Source organism: Dendropsophus ebraccatus, chromosome 9 (genome assembly GCF_027789765.1).
Source record: "Dendropsophus ebraccatus isolate aDenEbr1 chromosome 9, aDenEbr1.pat, whole genome shotgun sequence".
Classification (NCBI taxonomy): Eukaryota; Metazoa; Chordata; class Amphibia; order Anura; family Hylidae; genus Dendropsophus; species Dendropsophus ebraccatus.
The window spans coordinates 111,152,983-111,177,355 of record NC_091462.1 but is presented as its reverse complement, the minus strand read 5'-3'; the positions used below and the strand labels follow the sequence as shown (position 1 = coordinate 111,177,355).

At 45.4% G+C, this 24,373-nt stretch overlaps 2 protein-coding genes across 6 annotated transcripts in view; both read left to right on the top strand.

Annotated features, from left to right (window-relative positions):
• LOC138801502 (programmed cell death 1 ligand 1-like) overlaps window positions 1-15,412 on the top strand; it is a 144,809-nt gene extending 129,397 nt beyond the window's left edge. The window contains exons 2-7 of one of the 2 annotated variants that reach the window (XM_069984406.1): window positions 2,225-2,554; window positions 7,012-7,311; window positions 8,751-8,852; window positions 11,249-11,563; window positions 12,604-12,930; window positions 14,696-15,412. In XM_069984406.1, the coding sequence (XP_069840507.1) occupies window positions 2,225-2,554; window positions 7,012-7,311; window positions 8,751-8,852; window positions 11,249-11,563; window positions 12,604-12,930; window positions 14,696-14,703 (1,382 nt within the window). In that variant the 3' untranslated portion in view covers window positions 14,704-15,412. The remainder of the gene's footprint in view (window positions 1-2,224; window positions 2,555-7,011; window positions 7,312-8,750; window positions 8,853-11,248; window positions 11,564-12,603; window positions 12,931-14,695) is intronic. The other variant, XM_069984407.1, reaches the window with a different exon arrangement.
• Window positions 15,413-17,375: 1,963 nt separating this feature from the next.
• LOC138801503 (uncharacterized) lies at window positions 17,376-23,949 on the top strand. 4 transcript variants are annotated; one of them, XM_069984409.1, is made up of 7 exons: window positions 17,376-17,394; window positions 17,694-17,735; window positions 18,047-18,393; window positions 18,535-18,591; window positions 18,927-19,229; window positions 19,365-19,712; window positions 22,492-23,949. In XM_069984409.1, the coding sequence occupies exons 3-7, from the start codon at window positions 18,117-18,119 to the stop codon at window positions 22,857-22,859; spliced, it is 1,353 nt and encodes a 450-aa protein (XP_069840510.1). In that variant the 5' UTR covers window positions 17,376-17,394; window positions 17,694-17,735; window positions 18,047-18,116; the 3' UTR covers window positions 22,860-23,949. The 4 variants fall into 4 exon arrangements, with proteins under 4 accessions (XP_069840510.1, XP_069840512.1, XP_069840509.1 ...); XM_069984411.1 differs by lacking the exon at window positions 17,376-17,394 and having other exon boundaries at window positions 17,401-17,735; window positions 18,055-18,393; XM_069984408.1 differs by lacking the exon at window positions 17,376-17,394 and having other exon boundaries at window positions 17,401-17,735.
• Window positions 23,950-24,373: the final 424 nt, after the last annotated feature.

The window sequence follows — 24,373 nt, the reverse complement described above, 5'->3', positions numbered from 1 at the left end:
TAGTAAACCAAATCAACGTTACCAACGGAGTCTGTGATTACTGGCTACCACCTGCACAGCACTTATACCACAACCTTGGGACATTTCCCCTTTCTGTGGGTGGCGGGTCCTACCAATATTCGGAGGGTTACTACACCACTCTGACCACCTGTGACATAACCCCAGGGGACCCTGCAGCAACCCGACAGGACACCGACCACAGGGGAAAAGGATACAACCGGCCTTACACTCTAAAAGCAGGCGTGCCATCATACCTGTGTGCCCACCAGGCACTGGCGTCACGTGACAAAACCCTTAAGGTCCAGCTGTATCTCGGCCATCCACCCCAAGGAGTGGCGTCACACTTCCACCTAGCAAGTGACCGTCTGTCCCACCGCTACAACATCATACAGGGGCTCACCACATACTGTATGTATGATGTACAGTATGTACATTTATGATGTATGTACATGTATGATGTATGTACAATGTATGATGTACAGCCAGGACACATGGGGAGATGGAGGGGTTGGGTGTTTTCTATCACATATAAAGTGACACTGTCGCCCGATTTTTGCATTATGACTTCTCTACACAGGTGTAAATCGTACATTTGGCAGTTCTCATACCTTACTTTATATCACACATCTGTGCATTGTGCTACCCGGGCAGGGCTTCAAGGCCGCAGTGCCACTTAGCCCCACCCACATTGCCACTGTGGGCCCAGGCCTCCGTGACATCATTGATGCATAGGCCCTGCCCCCTCGGCGGCCATTGGTATAGGCCGACCTAGGGTTATTTCCAAGTGTAATACCCAATCAGATCCCCTACTGTTAGCCCTATATATATATTGGGGTGGGACTTATTGGTTCGGTGTAGAATCCAATGTGCTTCCCTAAGACAGACTTGATACAGCCAATCCCCTTCCCTACACGGCTGATTCACCTTTTCAATGCTATATATCAAGAGTGAGGACATGTCACCCCCGTGAGAATCCATGAAATGTGTTGGATGAATTGGATAAACCTGACATGGCATACTGCAAAGTAGCTCTCATAGTTGCTGATAAATCCCCCAGATGTTCCGTTACAGATGTATCAGCAACTATGACAGACACCTTGCATTGTCCCATGTCAGGTTTATCCAATTCATCCAACACATTTCATGGATTCTCATGGGGGTGACATGTCCTCACTCCTGGGGCCATGGCTTGGGTTGCCAGTACTGGTGTTGAGCCTACTGGTGGGTTTTGGTGTTTTGGAGGCTACTTGTCACAGTGGCCAGGAGCCTTAGCACTCACCCCCAGACACACAGCAAGCGGACCTTGGTTAGGACTAAGCTGAGGTGCAAAGTGTAGGTGCAAGTGCGGTGGTAGAGAAGTCCCACTTTAAGCAACTTTCAAACTTTACTTATCAAAGGTCAAAAATAGTCACAGACAAGTACTTAGTGCAAACAGTTATAAACAGTGCTCAGGTACTTAGTGAAAAAAGATCAATAATACTCCAACAAGTAGATAGACGAAGTAAGGTAACAGGTGTCAGGGACCGGATAGGAGGGCCCCTTGCCCAATGCACCAGGTACTCTGCCAGAATGTGGGGAAGTGTTTCTGAAGTGCTTGAAGAATATCCTCATAGTCATGTATGGATGAGTCTCAGTTATCTCACCTAACCTTCTGCCCCACAGTGTCTGGTTTCCGTCCTACTGGGGTAGTACAAGTCTCTGCTCTTTGTGGAGCTGGCATGTAAGAACTTTCCTACAAAGCTGAGCGTCCTGTCAGTAGAGCGCGGCTTACTGACACTGTGCTCAACTGCAGGTCTAGTCTTGAAGGATCTGTCCCTTTTCTCTAAGGTGGTCGACTGTCCTGTTTTACTAGTATAATCCATGGTGTGGCAAGGGTTAAGACTCCCTTGCCTCCTGTTTCCCTAGGAGTCTAATCTAATCTGGTTGGGTAGCTAGCTTGCAGGAACAATTATATACACGTACTGCCTGGCCTGTAGGCAGGTGCTAACTAACAACTAACAGAAAGAATTTACTATGCCATGATTAAGGAGGGATACTTCGAAACGCTTTGGCGTTGTGCCAATTTGATGTACTTGTCTTAATGAATAACGTATACCAACCAAGTTTGAATCTACTGGAGCCGGAAACCAGCCTTCTTTGTTCTAGGTGTGCTTTTTAGCCTGGTTAATGGTGAGCCGACACCTTACTTCTTGCATGATGACTATACATATATTATTCTCCACAGTGTCCACCCTGAAGCTGACGGGACCATCTGTACATACAGCCAGGCTGGGGTCTGACGCTCGGGTTCCTTGCCTGCTCACAGTGGACAATCCTCCAGTAGATCCGGAACATATAACAATAGTTTGGCTCCACCAAGATAAGGAAATCCTGAGCTATGATAAAACTGTGAGGACGACGTCTCCTAGATATTCCCTGAGCACAGAAGCATTAGGAGCCGGGACTGGTGACCTGACTATTTCTAATATACAGATACCTGATGGGGGAATGTACAAGTGCTCAGTGACCTACAGATCACAGACCAAGGAGAAGGAGCTCCGGCTGGACGTTGAAGGTGATCCTGTATAATGTAAACTTTTGGAAGTTTCTAATATCTTTTGGGTTTCATATTGTCACCATGTTTGGTAATCACAATGTTTCCGTTCACTGACACCAAGCAGAGATCTGGTAATGGAGGTAAACTTGAAATACAAAGCACTGTGTGGTGTAGCACTGATGGATGGATATTATCAGTGTTGCTGTACAGCTCAGCCAGAGATGGTAAAGTCATGACGCCAGTGTTTATCCAGCACATAGGTATGGTGTTTTTACCTGCTTTGTGTGGTGGCTGGCTGTAATCCCCAGAAATGGTCGGTGACCTGTTGGAATGTGATGAGTCCCAGTGATATAAAAAAATAACAGCTTTACTGTACAGTCTCTTAGTAGTACAATACACTTTTGCACAAATAGATAGATCTTTACATGGACTTGAGTGCTTGAACTTGTTTGTGCTTGAGGAGATGCTTGAAGGAGTAGAGTAGAGGTAGTTGTAGCGGTGCTTGAAGAGCTGAAAATAGAGTAGCGTAGAGGAGAAGAGTGTGTTGAGGGAGTCCTAACCCAATATAGCAATGTACTCTGCCAGAACTTGGAAGAAATATACTGTAGTTACTTGTACCTTTGTATAGACTGTGTCTGACCATCTTGTGTGCTACAGTGTCAAGTGACTCGTCCTCCTAGGGTGATATAAGCCCCAGTCATGGTTATCTGGGTGAAGGTAAGCTCCCAGGGGTGTCCCAGTTACCTGCACTGCGAGATTGGATACATAGACCTTCCTTGGTAGCTTTGTCCTATCCAGGCTAGTTCCTCTTGTATCTCAGGATACTGCCCTGCACTTATTAGACTGGTTCACAGCGTGGGCTAAGATGTTCCTAGACTCTTCTCCCTTTCTAGTGTTTAGCACTGCATAGTAGATATAGAAGAAGTACTGAAAGAACTGTTATGTCTAGCTGCATACACACGTCTAAGACTAGACCATACCAGGCTGAACTGAACTAACTTCCCCACGGGTTTTTTTTTAATTATTTATTTATTAAAAAAAAAAAAACCGCATAGGGTCCCCCCTATTTTTATAACCAGCCGGGTTAAAAACCAAGCAACAGCAGCCTGGTAACACCAGGGTGGGAAGAGCCATTGGTTTAGGCCCTCCCCAGCCTAAATCTTACCAGTCTGCTGCCCGGGCCCCCACCCCATCCCCCCAGCTACAGGGGTTGGGGCAGTGTGTGGGGTCCGTCCCGCCCCCCCTCCCCCTTACCGACGATCACCGCTATTAACGGTATAGCGGCGGCCTTCGGTAACGGGGATTACCGGTGCCGCCGCCTTTCATCTCCCCCCGCCGTGAATCCAGGCGGGGGGAGATTAAATAAGTGTCCCCTCAGACCCCAGATCTGTCCCCCCTAGTGCCCCGGTCCCTAGGCCCCCTCCCCCCTCCCATAATTTCCAAGATGGCCGCCGCCATCGCTGTGAACAGACAGTCTGTTCACAGCGATGGAAATAAAAAATGAATCAAAGTCCCATGCTCTCCGCCACCGGAGGTAGCGGAGAGCATGGGACAGTGATCGGGGAAGCGATCAGCGGTATATACTATATACCGCTGAACGCTTGTGCCATGTGCTGATCAGCACTTTTTGTCACCATGAATGATTGGTGACAGGGGATAAAAAGTGAAGTGTCCTGTCCCCCAAGTCGCCCCCCACCCCCCAGTCACCCCCGTCCCCCAGTCACCCCCCCTTCCCCATATACTCACCGGATCCAGGGAGCTCCTTCCTCTTCGGTGTCCAGGCTGGTTATGAAGTGCGCATGCGCGCCAGAACCAGCCAACTCTGAAAATTTAAAGTGACAGAGACCAATTTGGTCTCTGTCACTGAACTATGATTACTGTGATAGAAAATATCACAGTAATCATAGTAATATAGTGAAAAAAATGTGTAAAAGTACAAAAAGTGAAAAACACACAAAAAAATAAAACACACACTTTTTATTATAGTAATTATTACAGTTTACTCCCAAATCACCCGTAACCACCGCACATTGCCCCTAACCACCGCACATTGCCCATAACCACCGCACGTTGTCCGTAACCACCGAACATTGCCCGTAACCACCGAACATTGCCTGTAACCACCGCATGTTGAACCACCCCAAATTGCCAGTGACCCCCTCCAGATTGTCTATAATCACCCTAGATTGCCCGTAACCACCCCAAATTACATGCACCCACCCCAGATTACCTATAAGCACTTCACTTTATCCGTAACCCCCCCAGGTTGCCGGTAACCACTGCACCTTGCCTCTGACCACGCCACGTCGCCTCTGACCACCGCACGTTGCCACTGACCACCGCACGTCGCCACTGACCACCGCACGTCGCCTCTGACCACCGCACATTGCCTCTGGTGACGCCACGTCGCCTCTGACCACCCCAAATTGCCAATGACCCCCTTTAGATTGCGGTAACCACGGCTGATTACAGGTACCCACCCCAGATTACCTATAAGCACTTCAGTTTATCCATGAGGTAACTGCCCTGCACTTTTAGAGAGGTTCCTTGCGTGGACAAGGTAATCCCTGTGCTGCTTCTCTCCCCCTGCTGAGGTCTAGCACTGCATAGTGGTTCTGTTGCTTGCTTAGTTGGTTGTGTCCCTGTCAGAGAACCTGGCTTGGCTTGAGCAGAGACTGGTCTGTTGTGCTCCCTCTCACACTGAATACCAACTATAGACTGAATAACTCCTCCCACTGGGAACTAAGTCCTTTCTACAAGGGTCTGTCTAACCCTGCCTGTGATTGGTGGGTTGCGTATGGGGGGAGAGAGAGAGAGAGAGAGAGCAGAAGATAGGCTAGAAGAAGGAGCAGAAGCATCTGCACCTATGAGTGGTTAAAGGACGACATGTGACACACAATTGTTAACCCTTTGTACTTTCAGCTGGCTCTCCACATACACACTCTACACAGTGAATACAAACAGTGACACTTAGTGGGGAAAAGACTAACTGCAGTGGGTACTTCATCCCACTTGTGTGAGCCCTAAGGAGTTACCTTACTCATGTGCAATAACAGTTAAGGTGCCCGTACCAGGTTACCACATAATAACTTCCAGCTTTCTTGAATTGTGACATGAAACATATACAAGACACTTGCTATTAGAGTTAACAAAGTCCTTTCTTCTGTAATGGGAGCATATCAGGTGGGGCTTGCCCACAGTCAAAGTCAGGGATGGAGCTGTAAGTATATAGAGGTTACACAGAACAAATTCGGATTTCAGTCTTTTATTTAAAAAATAATTCAGTAATTTTAAAAATCAAAAGTTTTGATCGATCAGGATCTGGTTATTTAGACTTGAGCAGATCCCTAGATAGTGCCATGGAGAGGCATGCGATGAGTGCTTTACCCAATGGATCACTGCTCTGCCACCTGGTTGGATAGGATAGGCTGAATAGACTTACAACTGAGCCCATCTAATGCATCAGTCTATGACAGGGGTCTTCAACTGGCGGACCATGGAGGCCAGCTGTCCGGCCCCCGGCTGCAGCTCAGTATACATGTATACTGAGCTGCGCTGCTCCCCTCTGGAGAGTAACTATGAGTGCTCATAATGGGCGCTCATAGTTACCGTGCAGCAGCAGCACTGACAGAGACAGAGCTATTGGCTCCCTCCCAGTCAGCCACTCTTGTGGCCAAAGCGGTCACAAGAGGCCACTCTGTGCATCTGGTGCCAGCACTTGAGTGATGTCACTGTGCCAGGACAAGGGGAGAGCGGCCTCTTGTGACCGCTGCCTGGCACATAGGAGGTCTCTATACAAACGGGCGGAGCACACAGGGGGTCTCTATACAAATGGGGAGAGCACACAGGGGGTCTATATACTACTGGGGGAGCGCACAGGGAGCTTTATGGGAGCGGGAGCACACAGGGGGTCTATAAACTACTGGGGAGAACAAAGCAGGCACTTATATACTACTGGGGGAGCGCATAGGGGAGCTATATACTACTGAGGGAGCGCACAGGGGGGCTATATACTACTGGGGGAGCGCACAGGAGGACTATATACTACTGGGGAGCGCACAGGGGACTATATACTACTGGGGGAGTGCACAGGGGGACTACATAAGGGCTTAGTTTTCCCACTAAAAAGCATCAATTCTGTATGTAAATAGTTCAACAACATTTGTGAAATGTTAACAAAACAGCACATTTACTACTGATGTTCAGCTCGGACCTTCGCCTGACAATAGGACCCCGGGTAAGTGGACCTTTAGTAAAAGTTGTTGAGTACCCCTGCTCTATGAAGAGTGGAGAGCCAGGGAGTGAAGCGGGTCCCAATATATATTCTGCATTGGAGCCCCATGATACATTTGCGGTAGATAGCGACATACAGTGAGCTCTCTGTACCATCTGTCCTATCAAAATGGGCAACATTTGGGCTTTTTTCTTTCTGTAAATTCATATATAATAATATGTTGATGTTTCCTTTCCTTCAGCTCCTCCACAGGTGACGGTCACAGGTAACACAGTTGTCATGAATAAGGAGAGTGTCCTGAGCTGCTCCATCACTGGGTTCTACCCTATAGACATTGATGTTAGATGGTTCAAAGGCACAGAGCTGCTGAGAAATGTTACCATGGATGAACCCCAGAGGAACCCAGACAGAACCTACAATGGGACCAGCACCTTGACCATAACACCCACCGAGGAGGACAGAGAGCGGAACTTCTCATGTACAGTCCATCACTTTTCCCTTGATGAACCTCTACAGGTAGACTTCCAGCTGGTATATCGGGGTAAGTTACTATTATTATCTGTCCACAAGGTATCACCTCCAGGACCCCATCTATCAGAGGAACACGGGGCCCACATGACTCGCTTTCAATTCATTTTGGCAATAACTGTGTGGCCACTCCTCCATTATCTTTATGGGCTAATGAATTAAATTAGAAACTTGGGTCATTTCTCCCACATCCTCCTATAGGTGTAAGCTGCTCCAACTGTATCACAAAAGCCTATGAAGAGAATACTATATTTTATACTTATAAGAGAGTACTTCCTGGGTCGATAGAGTCACATGGTTTATCACATGATCCCTCTCAGCCACACAAGAGTTGTGAAATCTGATTTGTTCTGTGATGTCCCGCCCCTGAGGAGCTCTACAGTTGACTTCACATCATTCTTTTTTCACATAATTTGCTGCAAACACAAAGGCAAATAGAGATGAGTGAACTTCGAGTATGTTCGAACCCGAACTCTCAGAATTTCATTACAGGTGGCCAAAAAAAAATAGATGCAGCCCTAAGGCTGCCTGGAAAATATGGATACAGCCATAGGCCATAGCCTGTATCATGTTATCTAGGACCCCTAGGGCTGCATCAAACTTCGTCAGCCACTGGTAATCAAATGGCAAGAGTTTGGGTTGGGATGAAACTTAACATACTCAAGGTTTGCTCATCTCTAGTGGCAAAGCATCCTCTTTCATTAGTAATATAAGTTGTATATACTAGTAAATTATTGGAAAGAGGTAGGCCAAAACTTAGAGGGAATATAGCCACTATCTCAGCTACTTCTGTATTGTATGTCTTGAACTGACTGTGTCCCACTGCTCTCTTGATGGAGACATCAGACCAGGTCGGCAGGTCCTGTGGTCACTATGGCTCTCCAGCACAAGGATGCCCTCCAACCCACTACAGAACACAAAAAGACACTTACCAGGATGGGGAGGGATAAGCACACTTATACTAGACTTATACTCGACATCAGCTACCCGGTCACATGATCACCCTGGTACATGCCCAAAGAAAGTTAAGAGACCAGAGCTACAGGAAGGCGAAGAAACAGGATTAAAAGGGTGAAATGACAATGTAGGGCAGCTGTTTTTGCATAGAGAGTATTAGACCATTGGTGTGTATTACTTCAAGGGTTTCTTTCTTTATTTTTTTATTTTATGGGATAACCCCCAAGGGGAGGAAACCCCGCCCCTCTATGACGTGGCTCCATTGAGTCTAATGGAGCCGCGTCATAGAGGGCCTTGGGATTCCTCCCAACTCCAGTTCTTCATCCCCAGCCGGTGCCAGGTAATTGACTGAACCACGGCACTGGCTTCCCCTTGCCGCCGCCGTTCTATTGATATGCTACACATACAGCGAATGTACCTAATAGTACATTCACTTTTAGCTTCACATGGTACAAAGACCAAATTCTTTATCAATCATTTCTTTTACTCCTACAGAAGAGAACAGAGCTATGCTCATCCTCCTCGTGTGTATAACTACAGTTGTGTTGGTAACTACAGTCATTGTTATCATTGTGAGGAGGCGACACCATAAAAAAGGTATAGTGTGATATAGGGGCAGTGAGGCCCCAGCCCCTTGCCTGCCGGTCACAGCCACAATTTACTGTACATTATACTGATATTTCTTTGCACCTTCATGAAGCCGCCGACCTGTTTTGGGGTATTAATCACCGGACCCATTTTAGTGATTTACTGCTCTTGCTGGTTGCTTTGTTTGTCGTGTTACCTCTCTACAGTACCTTGTCCCCTGAAAGGCCAGAAACCAACTTTTGTTAAGAAAAAAAATGACAGTATATCCTGAAAACCCCTTTAAAGGAGAAGTCCCCCGAAAAACAAAAAAAAATTTGCAGACGGGGGATGCGGAAACATAATAAAGAAAGTATACTTACCTATCCCTGTACCCTTGTAATGCTGCTCCTACCGCTCTTGGACAGCAATGTCATTTTCGACCGGCATCCTGGTACATCACAGCCCCGACTCCTTGTGCGGCAGCATCATGGCCCTGCTGATGGTTTGCCCACTCAGCTATTAAGTGATTGCAGTGCTGTCCCGCCCCAGTCACTGATTGGCTTAGCAGGCAATCCATCAGCAGGGCCATGATGTTGCAGCAGCAGGAGCTGCAGGAGGTTGTCAGAGATTGATAATGCAACGCTACGGGGATAGGTAAGTATACTTTCTTTAATTTGTTTCTGCACCCCCCTGCCTGCCTGTAATTTTTTCGTAGGATTTCTACTGAAGTATTAAAGGGGTATTCTGAATACTTTTTATGTATATGTTGCTGGGGCCACTATAAAAGCAAAAAATCACATACCTACCTATCTGGTTCCCCCTGTAATGTCTTTTAGCTTCCTGTTCAATGAGATGCCCTCAGCCAATGGCTGTCCACATTGGTGTCCTGCCTCAGTCAGTCATATGCCAAGTGGGTTGTCATTGCCAACAAGTAGCAAGAAAAGGGACAAAAAGGAGCAAGGCGCAAAGCCTGTGCCATTATTCTGCAGCAATGCAGGCAAAGGAAGGAAAGCACAACACGAGACTGACTGTATGTAACCATATGATATTGGGTATGCAAATGATGCCAGTCCTCTCGTGATGAGAAGAACAGCAACAATACTGGTGGCCAAAATGAGCACCTTGGAAAAGCCGGTATGGTGCGGTGCTTTCCTAGATGTTAGACACAGCCAAGAAGAACTGTATCTGGATAGAAAGTAATAAAACGACTTGTCACTTGAAGAGTTTAGACTCCTCCCCCCAAAACACATTGTCCAAAATTTTTAATAAAGTTTGATTATTTTTTGTCCAAATACAATCGGTAACCCTCTTGACCGAGTCTAACAGGGAGCACCGGTTTTCCAAGGTGTTCTATTCTGCCACCGGTATTGCTGCTGTTATTCCTGTAGAAAGAAGAGTCGGGGGGAGCCAGATGATGAGACAGAGACAGTACCGGGGGAGCAGGCTAAGTAAGTATTCGTTTTTGTTTTGTTTTTCATTACGGCCTCAGTAACATATAAAAGATCGTAGACATCAAAGGAGGAGAAGCTGTGGGCACTCACCATTTAGTAGACCATCTTTAATCGTGCTGATCTGATGAAGCGCGGAGAAAGTCGCGTGAAACAGCTGTCATAGCAGAGGGGTTGGCATCTCTCCAGTTTTTACCTGCCACGATGACTTTTGTATGTTAAAGCACTAATAAAGATGGTCTACTAAATGGTGAGTGCCCATAGCTTCTCCTCCTTTGATGTCTACGATTACATGAAATGTTTTTTCCGCTGTGTAGTAGCACCCCATATCAAGACCGTACAATCCCCATATGAAGTAGCACATTACAAAGGGGCCCGGTGTCTGTTTAAAAGGTAAGTGCCGACTGCTGTACCTTTCTGTTTGCTAACATATAAAAGATGTATGTATCTGGAGTGCTGCAGAGATGCAGAGATGTATGCGGTTTTATATAAGGATTCATGTAACTCCCTTTGTATAACATATTATAGTCCAGGGGTGGAGGGATTAGATACGTCTCATGATACCATACACCAGCTGCTCTGGTCTCCTGTGTATCCTCTATTACTTTTACAACACATGTAGGGGATGTTTTGTTTGCTCAGTGAACCTCCTGGTTAATTTATCATCTGGCCTACATACATTTCTACATTATCCTGATATATAAGATATTGTGATGTACTTGACTACTTCCTACCAGGGTGTGTAAGAGCCCCTGTGAGTGGTGGAGAAGAGAGTGTGCAAAGAAAGAAGCACAGAGATAGGTAGAAGGAAACTAGTAATGTTGAAACTAGAAAATGCACCTTCATCACCACTTTCCTTTTGAGTACAAGGCTTTTGCGACAGGTGCCATATAAGTAAGACCCGTGGTGGGACACCACATATATATATGGAATTGATTTATCTTCTATTCTACTTTTTTTTTACTTGTGTATTCATAGCTGATCCCAAGCTATCACATCCAGTAATGAGATGTCTATCCGCCCCTGGAGAGATTAAGTATTTGCTTAATCTTAAGGAATTTTATCCTAAAAGCATCAAGATTGTATGGACGTGTGGAGTGGTAAGAACAGAAGAAGACGTCCTATCACCCACTAACTCACTATCCCAGAATCCTGACAGAACCTACAACGTCTCCAGTAAGGTCACAATCCCTGAGGAACGTCACAAGGATCCAGGATTCAGAGTACGAGTGACCTGGGATCATGGATCTATGGAGAAACCAGAATCCAGGGAGCTGACTATGAGGGATCCAGGTGAGAAGAGAGGTGTATAGGGTTTCATATAAGGAAGGATCCAGGTAACTCTCTCTGTATAACATATTATAGTCCGGGGGTGGCAGGTTAAATATAATACACCGGCTGCTCTGGTCTCCTATGTATCCTCTATTAGTGTTATAACACATGTAGGGGATGTTTTGTTGGCTCGGTGAACTTCCTGTTTTGGCCTACATACATTTACTACATTATCCTGATAGATAGATATATATTGTCATGATCGCGCCTGAAAAGGCATCAGTGCCACCCTCTGCTGCGAAGATTAGACCTCTGCGCCAAAGACTGCGATTTTGGCCATAATCTTCCATTTATTCTGTGTTTTGTTTGCCTTGTTTTTGCCCTGTCTGAACTGTGTCTTATTCCTTCTGGTCTGCTAATTGTTTTCCCGGCCCCACCCGTGTCTGTGCTGCTAAGTTTCCTCTGGTCATGTAACGGTTAACCTGCCTTTGCCTCAGTGATTGACAGCTGGTCCCTCCTATCATCTTCTGGACTTGGTTCCTGGTCTCCTATTTAAGATTGCAGCTTCTTCCTGTGCCTTGCCGGTTATTGACTTAGTCTCTGCCTGCTTGTGTGTTCTGTTTTCTCCTGACTCCTGCTTAGTTTCTTTTGACCTCGCTTGCTTGCTGCCTGCCCCTGACCATATTGCCTGTTTATTGACCTTGCTTTTTGGATTGTGTTTTTGTACCTTTGCTGCCAGACTGTTGTGACCCGGATTGCTGACCATTCTTATTGTGTTTGTTCGTTTTGTCTTGTCTATTGTTTCACGTATCCAGGCCAAGGATCGCCGCCAAGTTGTCCGCTGCCATTTTAGGGCAGATTGCGGCAATTAGGTAGGGACAGTGGGAGGGGCTAAGCTCAGGGCTCACTGTCTCTGTGTGTTTGGTGTGACTGGTCGTGACACACACACATATATATATATATATATATATATATATATATATATATATATATATATGTAATAAACACCTGTGCATTATAAACTGATGATATTGTGTGTAATGTCCACTCCTGTCCTGTAGATTACAGATGGAAACCAAAGGTAGAAAAGATTCAGATTCCCAAGTATCTAAGACACGACTCCCCGGCCACCCTGCGGTGTAATATCTCGGGGTATTTCCCGGATGCAGTCACTGTGAGATGGATGAGACGTGAAAACAAGAAGAGCCATGAGGAGACGGGCACTGCTGTAACAACAACCACAAGATCGGCCAATAACACCTACAACTGTACAACCAGTCTGACCATCACCCCCACATGGTGGCCACGTTCAGAATATATATGTCAGGTGGACCATCCCTCCCTGGAGAATCCCATATTGATAAGCACAGAGAAGCTACAAGTGACACGTGAGTATTTACACCTTACAGTCCAGTCTTGCTCTCCCATCCCCTTCTGGTGAGATACAGCACCCTATAGGTGGTCAGGTTACCTTCTAGGTGGTCCTATTCTTCAGAGAAGGGCTTATGTATGGAAATCACTGAGCATCCAGTGTGCTGCATCTCTCCACACCATACCAAACAGATGCATCAGCACCTATACCAGACATTCATAGAAATACATTGGTTAATTTTACTGAGGGAAAGAGAGAGGCACAGGCTCATACCCCAACAAATTATTATCATAGCATCAATACACTGGATTATGTCAGACACAACAATACATCAACAATGCTCCAAAATAATTAGAATACAAGAGCAGTGATAATAAAGGCAGGGGTATCCAGATGTTGCTGCAGATTATGTAACACAATTAATGGCAATATAAATGTGAGGACTTTGTGGGTGTGCACCCCTCTGTAACACCAACAGTGCTCCTGCTGTGTGCACACTGGCCCTGTTTCTTTGACTTTCTGGCCTTTGCTATGTGATCAGTAATACCAAACCTTATCGTGTGATCAGCATTACCGGGCTTCATCATGTGATCAGCATTACCAGGCTTCATCAGGGGATCAGCATTACCAGGCCCCATCATGTGATCAGTATTACCAGGCTTCATCAGGGGATCAGCATTACCAGGCTTCATCATGTGATCAGCATTACCAGGCTTCATCATGTGATCAGCATTACCAGGCCCCATCATGTGATCAGTATTACCAGGCTTCATCAGGGGATCAGCATTACCAGGCTTCATCATGTGATCAGCATTACAGAGCTTCATCATCTGATCAGTATTACCAGGCTTCATCATGTCATCAGTATTACCGTGCGGTCAGTTTTTCTCATCCTGAATTATCTGATGAAGCCCGGTAATGCTAATGACACGATGAAGCCTGGTAATACGGATCATATGATGAAGCCTGGTAATGGTGATCACATGATGAAGCCTGGTAATGCTAATGACACAATGAAGCCTGGTAATGGTGATCACATGATGAAGCCTGGTAATGCTGATCGCATGATGAAGCCTGGTAATACTGATCACATTATAAAGCCTTGTAATACTGATCACATGATGAAGCCCGATAATACTGATCATATGATGAAGCCTGGTAATATTAATGGCATGATGAAGCCTGGTAATATTAATGACATTACAGTGCAATTATTTACTTACAGATGACATCTTCTCTGAGTTGATCACTCTTCTTCTCCATCTGACCCAGCCTTCACAAAGACTGCTCGCATCCACAACTTATCTGCAGGCAAACATTTTAGCTCCCTCGCTCCAGAACCCTCCTCACCGCTATATAACCCATCTTCTGTATTCGTCCAAATAATAGTTAGGCCTCCTCTGAGCCTTCACATAGTAGTTAGGCCCTTCTGCTCACTAATATAGTAGTCAGGCTTCTGTGGGCACAAGTGAAGTTGATAGATGATAATCTAATGTGTTCCCTTAGTCCTGGCAGCAGCATAAGCCTCCCTCTCTACAATGTACTTAGTCAGTCTTCTTATAAAGATTACAGTACACAAAAGGGGAGGAGTTGGGACACCTTCATATAGTAAATATCTACCTGTCCTATCAGCTCACAAGGCAGACTATTAACCCCATACTGTAAATCTGAAAACAAAAGTACATTAAAATTGAATGTTTTTTAGTTTTATTTATTGGTAAAGCCTTTACCATGACTTCACTCTTGTCACGAATGACTTTATGTTTGTCATTGTCACACAGCCAGATGAACTGAAGAAGAAAACCCGACTGCTGAAAAATCACTGGAGGATGAAGAGGTGTAACAAAGTATTAAACCATCTAATATCCTACCAGGAGGCAAGCAAAAAGATTTGGAGCCCAAGGACTCTACTCACTGTATCTATAAGCCTTGCACACAGTTATAACCCCATATTCTAAGCCCTTTGTTGTATGGACTTTGGGGACATTTGAAAGACGTTCTGGTGAATCAGTTTTTGAAATTCTACGGGATCAGTGGCAGACAGTCTGGGAGATAAGTGGTGAGCAACATGGGGATGGGTAGCTGGCACCATGGGGGATCAGTAACAGACACTCTAGGGATCAGTGACTCTGTGCCCCCTCAGTAAGGTTTCTGGTGAGCTCAGGTCTTCATGGTTCATTGGTCAGTGCAGAGGAAGCTTTTGCCAAACCATCTCTATGGTCTATGGCACCTAACCTTCATCTGCTCTAGCATGAGGTCCCTGCCAGGCCTGATAGGGAGTGGTAAGCAGCCAGGCCCCCATATGTATATATCATCGCTTTATCAGCATTTCGACTCACTTTATTTGTTTGTTTGATAAATTTACACTATGAATAAGGCATTCTAAGGACAAAATCAGACTACTATTGTTTTATTCCCCTTTAGATGTGTTATAATGGGTTAATCGAGGATACCGTTTTTTTAGTTGATTAAAGCGACTTTGTACCCACAATCTGACCCCCCCGAAACCACTTGTACCTTCAGATAGCTGCTTTTAATCCAAGATCTGTCCTGGGGCCTGTTCGGCAGCTAAAAAAACCCTTTAAGGCTATGTTCACACTACGTATTAGACCGGCTGTTCCGTGACCCCGGCCGGGTCACGGAACGGCCGGTCTCTGGCCGGATCATTTTGGCCGGTACTTAAGTACCGGCCGGATGATCTTTCGGCCGCAGAGCCTGGAGCATGGAGTAAATGTTCCAGTGGCATTCCTAATGATGAAGAGGGAGGGGAGGAGGGACGGAGGGGTGGTGCAAAGTTAGGGCACAGATTCTCCCGTAGGGCACGGGGTTGAAAGTTTAAAAGTTGTTTTTTGGACAATAACTGCATCACCTGCCGAACGGACCCCAGGACAGATCTTGGATTAAAAGCAGCTATCTGAAGGTACAAGTGGCTTGGGGGGGTCAGATTGTGGGTACAGAGTCGCTTTAAAGTGCTGCATATGTGTATTTTTGGATAGGATGGGGGGCTTAAAGCATTTTTTTCTTTGAAGAAGTTTTTCTTTTAAAATTAAAAGTAGTTAAACTTCACAAAAACGTATGTACTGTAGATATCTTTGTAATCATAAAAACCCATGAAGACATGTCAGTTTTATTGCACTGTGTACAGAGTTATATAGCTATATGCATAAATAAAGATATTTCACTACACTGATGTGTGTTTGGTGCTTTCTTTTATCTCCAGATGAGTCCACCCCATGCTGCTCACTGGTTGGGAGAGTGTCAGCCCAGTCCGGCTCCCTCCCACTATTCCTAGCAGTCTGTATCCCCAGAGTGGATATATCTTGGGTTTCATACTGTAATGAAGAGTCAATGAGGAGTTGTGGCTCAGTGTTTGTGCCGCACTCTGGCAAAGAATTCCCAATCAGTCCCTAATTTGTTTTAAAATTCAGCAGCCACCCCGATAAATGTACAGTAGTTAGTGGCAATGCACACAGTACAATGTATGCATCACTGATCCAGTACACATCAGATGGCAGCCGCCTAGTGTCAGCAGCTGTATGGTGTTGTTCCCCGATGTTGTGCCGCCATACACATGTCAGCAGCAGTTACATGCCCACACTGCTCAGTCAGCAGTCCTCTCCTCTATCACTCTTACACAAAGGATTGTTCTTGCACTCAAAACTGGATGTCATAAGGGAAACCTGAATGACCCCTTGAGAATTAAATGGGACTTATCGGTTCTGTTGAACAGGGGATCTGGATCACTGTTCTGGGTGGGCGGTGGTGTGCCTGGGTGCAGGTTGCTCTTTGCTGCTCTTCCACGTGGGTACAACTGTGCCAAGAGGGGACTTTGAGAATTGTAGCACCATGGAGGAAGGCCACTCTTTGCCAGAGGGGGCCCGGGCCCTATAGCAGCTGCGTAGTCTGCCTTAATGGACACTACACCACTGGCGACCAGCACTACTTGTCAGCATGTGTGGATGATGTTATCGGTGTTAATATTATAGAGTTTGGCAATCTTTACCCACGTTGTGGTGCTCACTCTAATTATAGAGAAAAGACGTTCTGGAGAGTAGAAGAAAGAGGGCACTCACCATGCACCATTTCATAAAATCAGTGAGAATGCTGGCAACCCATGTAATGTGTTACAGCTGTTACAGCATACACCTGCACATTACATGGGTTGCTGGTGTCCCCGCTGATTTTATGAAAGAATAAAAAGTCCTGTTGCATGGTGAGTGCCCTCTTACTTCTACTTATAAGCCTCCTGCTACATAACAGATAGGTAAACACCCCGACCACCACAATGTGGTGTACGAGTGAGCAAAGAGAAACCCACCAGACATAGCAGTATAACAGACTTAGCTGCACAATACAACATATGGCACTCGCTGTCTTCTCCCCGATGGGTGTGGTGAATGTTGTTTAACTTTCCAAGAGGCCAAGTTTCAAGGAAAGGGGGGGGGGGGGGGGGGGGGTGGAAGTCACAGGACGGAGCAAGGTGAATATTCTGTCTGTAGGTGTTATGTGTTAAAGATAGCACTTAAGTATGGAAGAGGGTAGATGCCAGTGACCTGTATATTATATTAGAGTGTCAGCTCCTCTAGGAAATGAACAGCGATGGAGTCTTTCACATTGTGGCGGCTTCTATAGACAGGAAATGCTTAGAGCTAAAACTAACAAAACTGTGATAGATGTTCTGTCAGGGTCCGGCCTCCTCAGTAAGAGCAGAGGGTGGGGGACTCGGCCTGGCTCAGCTTAGTGGATATTTAACCCCTGGTCGTCCTTCTCTGTATGCAGCCTCCAATGTAAGGATCCCGTCCTGTCCTGAACAATCGTAAGGTAAGAAAGATTATTTATATACACATAAATTACAGATGGCGATAGAAAAACACATTTATCTAAACATAAGGTGGAAAGCAAGAGACTGAACTCGGCTCTATTGTTGGGCATTAAGGTTTTCCTACATAAATCCAGGGATAAAATTAGTATAAATTCTGTACATGTGTCCTGTGTAGTCAGTAACCATCATATACCGAGGGCCAGGCCTAAAGAAGGAAGACTTACTGTAGAAGTCTAAATGTGTTTGTATGTAATCTGATTTTCAGCCTATAAGATCACTGTCTTCTAAATGTGTTTGTATCATTTCACAGCCCTACAGAAGAGGTTATGAAGGAACGTGCATGAAGGTGGATGATATGTGACGGTCCCTCGTAGAAAAAGATGGGGCTGACGGTGAGAGACGCTCTAGTCTACGCTCTGGAGAATCTGGAGAAGATGGGGTTCAAGAAGTTCCGGAAGCAGCTACATGAAATCGAGGTCAAAGAGAATTATAGGAGGATCCCGAGGGGCAAACTGGAGGACAAGGACAGGGGTGACATTGCTGATCTGATCAGGGAATACTACAAGGATGTCTATGGGGCTGAGGTGACCCTGGCGGTGCTAGACAAGATCAATGAGAAGAAAGTAGCGGAGGAGCTGGAGGAAGACCTGCGAAAAGGTAACAGGAAGCCAAAAAAACTACCAGAAAGCTATCTGTAAGACAACCAAGTAGTATTATTTAATGCCATTGGGAACTTGCTTTATATCATGTGACCTATCAGTCGTCGACTATTATTAACCTTTCCTATATTCTGTGCAGTGGATCGCTTTGTACGACTGAATGAGTTGGAGGAATCAAGATGTTTAGCCCCTAAAGGTGAGAACGAAAAAGGACGAGATTTCTCTTTTCTCCTCTCCATCTCAGCTCTGTTTTTCCTGATGTAGATCTAGATGGTAACAGTGACCTGACAAGAGGGACATCTTGTCACCTATGCAAACCTATAGCTCTGCTAGATATAATGTAAGAATAGCCAATAAATTATTGGGGGAATTGTCCAAAATATTTTCTGGAAAAATGAAAATCTTAGGGAGCTTTGAAAGTTCTCCAGCCTTGGAAGAGTTAATGGGCTGTACAGTTATGTTTTGTCACCATTGGGTATTAGGTAAAATAAGTGACTATTAAATACATTGGGCTATTGGTGTGTTTTCCAGTCAGACCAATGGCGCTACACCTGAGCGACACGGGTGAGATGATGTGTTCCATAACACTGGAGACCTTCTATCCTGGATATCTCCATACTGAATGGAAGGAGTGTGGAGGAGAAAAGTCGGAAGAAGTTTTATCATCCCAAGAGCTCTACAAGGAAAGTCCTGATCACAGATCCTTCTCAGTGTGTAGTGAGGTCAGGATCTCACAGGATTCCCTCACAGATCCAGAATCAACAGTACATGTCAGCTGGGAACATGAATATACTAATACTAAGGGGCGGCAAACATTCTCTATCAAAGATCAAGGTAAGAAGAAAACCGTATAGAGCTATAGGCTACTGTATATACACATCCTCCTACCATACAAAAAGGATCAGGAAGCTGAGATTCATGGTGCTGTTTGGTGGATTGTTGACAAATGTCTCTATATCTTTATGGCAGATTTCCATTGGAGACCAGTAGTGGGTGACATACAGACCCCACCGTGTTTATATCACAACACCCTGGTCGTTCTACAGTGTGAAATATCAGGATATTACCCAGATGGCCTCACTATGAAGTGGTTCAAGAAATATAAGCAGAATCTGGAGTTATATGAAGAATCTGATGATGTTTTAATTCCTCAAATCACCTCAAATAAGAATCCAGATAACACCTACAGCTGTACAGCAAGACTAATAATGACCCCGACACTGAGCAGCCACCAGGGGGCAGAATACATCTGTCAAGTGGAACATCCTTCCCTGGAAAAGGCCATCAAGAAAAGCACAGGAGGAGTCAAAATGCTGGGTGAGGATCTATAAAATATATGGATTCCATGCACATTAAACAAAGTCACTAATCATTAACTATATGTCAAAACCTCCACCATTACTCTGTGCTCCTCCTTCTAATCCTGTGCTCTGCCTTTTAGACATGTCCCCTTCCTTGTATATTAGTCTGTCCTCCTACTTCTAGACTCATCCTCTGTCCTCGTCATTACTTAGTGCTCCTCCTTCTGGATCTGTAATCTGCCTCCTACATTATTCGGTGTTCCTCCTCCCAGACCTGTATTCTTCCTTCAAGACCTGTATTACTCTGTGCTCTTTCTTCTAGACCTGTCCTCCACTTTCTCTATTACTTGATGCTCCTCCTTCTCTACTACTCTGTGCTCCTCCTTCTAGACCTGTCCACTTCCTTCTCTACTACTCTGTGCTCCTCCTTCTAGACCTGTGCACTTCCTTCTCTATTACTCTGTGCTCCTGCTTCTAGACCTGTCCACTTCCTTCTCTATTACTTGGTGCTTCTCTTTCTGGACCTGTACTCTGCCTCCTACATTATTCTGTGTTCCTCCTCCCAGATCTTTCCACTTCCTTCTCTATTACTCTGTGCTCCTCCATCTAGACCTGTCCACTTCCTTCTCTATTACTCTGTGCTCCTCCTTCTAGACCTGTCCACTTCCTTCTCTATTACCTCGCGCTCCTCCGTCTAGACCTGTCCACTTCCTTCTCTATTACTCTGTGCTCCTCCGTCTAGACCTGTCCACTTCTTTCTCTATTACCTCGCGCTCCTCCGTCTAGACCTGTCCACTTCCTTCTCTTTTACCTCGCGCTCCTCCGTCTAGACATGTCCACTTCCTTCTCTATTACTCTGTGCTCCTCCTTCTAGACCTGTCTACTTCCTTCTCTATTACTCTGTGCTCCTCCGTCTAGACCTGTCCACTTCCTTCTCTATTACTCTGTGCTCCTCCTTCTAGATCTGTCCACTTCCTTCTCTATTACCTCGCGCTCCTCCGTCTAGATCTGTCCACTTCCTTCTCTTTTACCTTGCTCTCCTCCGTCTAGACCTGTTCACTTCCTTCTCTATTACTCTGTGCTCCTCCTTCTAGACCTGTCCACTTCCTTCTCTATTACTCTGTGCTCCTCCGTCTAGACCTGTCCACTTCCTTCTCTATTACTCTGTGCTCCTCCTTCTAGACCTGTCCACTTCCTTCTCTATTACTCTGTGCTCCTCCATCTAGACCTGTCAACTTCCTTCTTTATTACCTCGCGCTCCTCTGTCTAGACCTGTCCACTTCCTTCTCTATTACCTCGCGCTCCTCCGTCTAGACCTGTCCACTTCCTTCTCTATTACTCTGTGCTCCTCCTTCTAGACCTGTCCACTTCCTTCTCTATTACTCTGTGCTCCTCCTTCTAGACCTGTCCACTTCCTTCTCTACTACTCTGTGCTCCTCCTTCTAGACCTGTCCACTTCCTTCTCTATTACTCTGTGCTCCTCCTTCTAGACCTGTCCACTTCCTTCTCTATTACTCTGTGCTCCTCCTTCTAGACCTGTCCACTTCCTTCTCTATTACTCTGTGCTCCTCCTTCTAGACCTGTCCACTTCCTTCTCTATTACTCTGTGCTCCTCCTTCTAGACCAGCCCTTTATTTTCTACTTTACTGTGTTCCTCCTTCTAATTCTGTCCTCCACCTACTACACTAATCAGTGTTCTTCCTTCTAGGCCCGTCCTCTGCTTTCTCATTTACTCTATGGTCCTCTTTCTAGGCCTAGTGCGTGGTCAGTTCTCCTCTGCCACTGTTTTTCCTCTTCCTGTAAATCCTTTCACTGGCCACTGCCTAGTAAATTTTGTTCAGATTATTGACAATGACACAGAAGGCTATCCACACCAGTCCCCTCTGCTGACCTCTCACTTGGTCTAGTGAGCATTTCCGCATGTTCTAGCCTGACCATATCTCTGCAGTTCAGGTCATCAAACCTCTGATCAGGCTACTCCTTCCAGATGTATTATGAATGCAAAAATATATTCGCCCAACCCTGCTGCTACTACACTACAATATAAACAGATCCCATCCTCAGCTGTAACGCTCAGCTATTTCCTGTAATTGTTAAAAGTTTAAGTCTAAAAAAAAAAACGTTTCATTCACTCTCTAAATAAAAAAGAAGGTGCCCCCTATGGACAAACCAAAGGTGATGACCTGCTTGTATGGAACAGTGTATCTCCTCTTTCCATAGACATCTCCATCTATTAGGTTGTATTTTTGATGATTATCTCATATTGTGGCATCGGGGGGAGAAGGACTTACGAGAAGGGGTGAAGCAGGTGACACGGCACACTGAAACATTCACAGAACGGGAAGATTCTTTGTTTGATGTTATCAGTGAATGTTCTATCTTGGGACGGACCTTTGGAGATCCTGAGTATAAGCTGTATGTAACCTGGGAGCACGAGTCTATGGATGGACCTGAGACCAGGATATTGTCTGCAAAAGGTGGGAACTCATAAGGCACCAAACTATCCTAGACATAATTCTTCTTACTGATGAAACTGAAATCTCCCAGCATTCCCGGCCTGTTCAGTGTTGGCTTAGTTTGCTCTGGAGAACATCTGGATCGCATCAGGCACTGACAGTTATACATACCGTATCCTGCATCTTACTGGCCTGCAATCTCTAAATAATATTATAGTCGTAAATTAGCTTCAAGGACAGGACAGGTTTGCACTGCTATAAACTGTATGATGCATACAATGTACGATGGGAGTTGATTTTTGGTTTTAGAAATAACGTTGCTGACATTTTTCCTCACAGATCTTCCTTGGACCCCAGATGTAGATGAGATATTTGTCCTTAGGTTGGAGGATAATCTACGGACCCGGATGATGTGCTCTATCACTGGCTACTTCCCAGATACACTGACTGTTTCTTGGTATAAAAAGGAAAATGGCGTTGTGTCTGCCGTCCAGGACTCCGGTGACATAGCTACAAAGGTTAAAGAGCACAAAATGAAAAACAAGACATATAGCTGTACTGCCACCTTACTTTTTACTCCAGACGCTGAGAAGGACCAAGGGTCAGAATTTATTTGTAGGGTGGAGCATCCCATCCTGGAGCACCCCATAGAGAGAAGCAACGGACCTCTCCGTATACTAAGACTTGGTGAGAAGGAGTCATTATAGCCCTGGATTCCACCAGTCTGCAGGACAGTGATATTATTCTCTTATGGGCCCCATTGGTTTAGTTTAAAAGGGTTTTCTGGTTTACAATGGCTTTCCAGCTTTTGCTGTGGATCACCACTCTCCGTCATACAGTGTGAACTGGCCCTTAATGTTGCACTGAGGGATGTATATCCTTGGATTTGATTCCAATAATACTAGGTAGGTTCCTGGGCCTGAGTAGGCCAGCACAGTTACAGCAAATCAGGATAGTCACTGATCGGCTGAGTGACTTGGAGGGATATAATAAATTCCCCAGCAGCCCCCAGACACTATCTTTTTGCATAAGTGTTAACAGTTTTCTTCTCAGATTGCTTCTGCCCAGCTTAGCACTAAGATTGTTTTCATGCATGTATGTTTTTTTCATGTGTGTTTTGAGGCAAATTTTTTCTGACCCCATATATACTTGTTACACACCCACATTCCATGGACTTTAATGGTACATACATAAGTACCAACTACAGTCATATTTTTCAATTTTACTGTACTTGAATGGGTGAGGATGTGGGTGAGGATGTGTGTGAGGATGTGCTCAGCTACCAAGTTCTCCTGCTGAACCCTAAGACAACTATGCAGTACTAAGCTCTACAAAGGGGAGAGAAGCCAAACAGGGGAAACCTTGCCCACAGCAGGAATCTCTCTAAAACGTGCAGTGCGGTTACCTGAATCAATAGGAACTGACCCCAGTGGGACAAAGCTACAATATGTCTACGTATCCCACTGTGCAGTGCAGGATGACTGGGTAATCCTGGGAGTCTGCTACACCCAGATACCCGACGTCTGGGGCTCTTATTAACCACCTAGGGGGCATAAGGTGGTTGAAGATTAGAACAGTCATCCTCTTTCTCTTTCACTTCTTCTGTTACTTCACCTGTTCCGGCAGAGCACACTTACTACATTGGGCTACTCTTCTTCTCTCTCTACTACAAAGCACCTACTACCACAAGCACTGGTTATACCTCAACTGTCAGCATCTAAGTTCTCTGTAAAGATTTGTAATGATTCATCACGTGTACTGAGTTACTCTCCAGTAAAGTTTTCTATTTTTGCCAAACGCACTGGACTTTGGTTTACTCTTTAAGCACCCACTCCTACACACCTCTGTATTCTCTCTTTCTGTGCTGTAGCGGTGCCAACAGTCCAGGGTGGGGCTACCACCACTCCAGGTTACCATGACAAGTGCCCAAGTGACCCTAAACAACCCTGGCCACCGGCCCGCCTACCACAATTTTACCTTCTGAATATAAGCTGAAGGGGAAGGGCCCAGGGTCTGGCTGCTTATCTGTACTTAGTGAATATTTACCTCTTAGCTGCCTTCTCTATATACAGTGTCTAGTCCTCTTAAGAAAGATCATTTAACTATAAATATTGAATGTCTATCGGAAACCATGAGACACACATACGAGTGAGCAAAGAGAAACTCACCAAACACACTGGTATAATAGACTCAACTGCATATTAAATTGTATGGCACTCGC

Bases quoted from the DNA above. Each gene is read 5' to 3' on its own strand.
- LOC138801503 (XM_069984409.1), top strand. From the start codon at position 18,117: ATGGGGCTGACGGTGAGAGACGCTCTAGTCTACGCTCTGGAGAATCTG. The intron at 18,592-18,926 runs GTGAGAACGAAA...TGTGTTTTCCAG, and splicing joins AAGATGTTTAGCCCCTAAAG to TCAGACCAATGGCGCTACAC. The intron at 19,230-19,364 runs GTAAGAAGAAAA...TCTTTATGGCAG, and splicing joins ATTCTCTATCAAAGATCAAG to ATTTCCATTGGAGACCAGTA.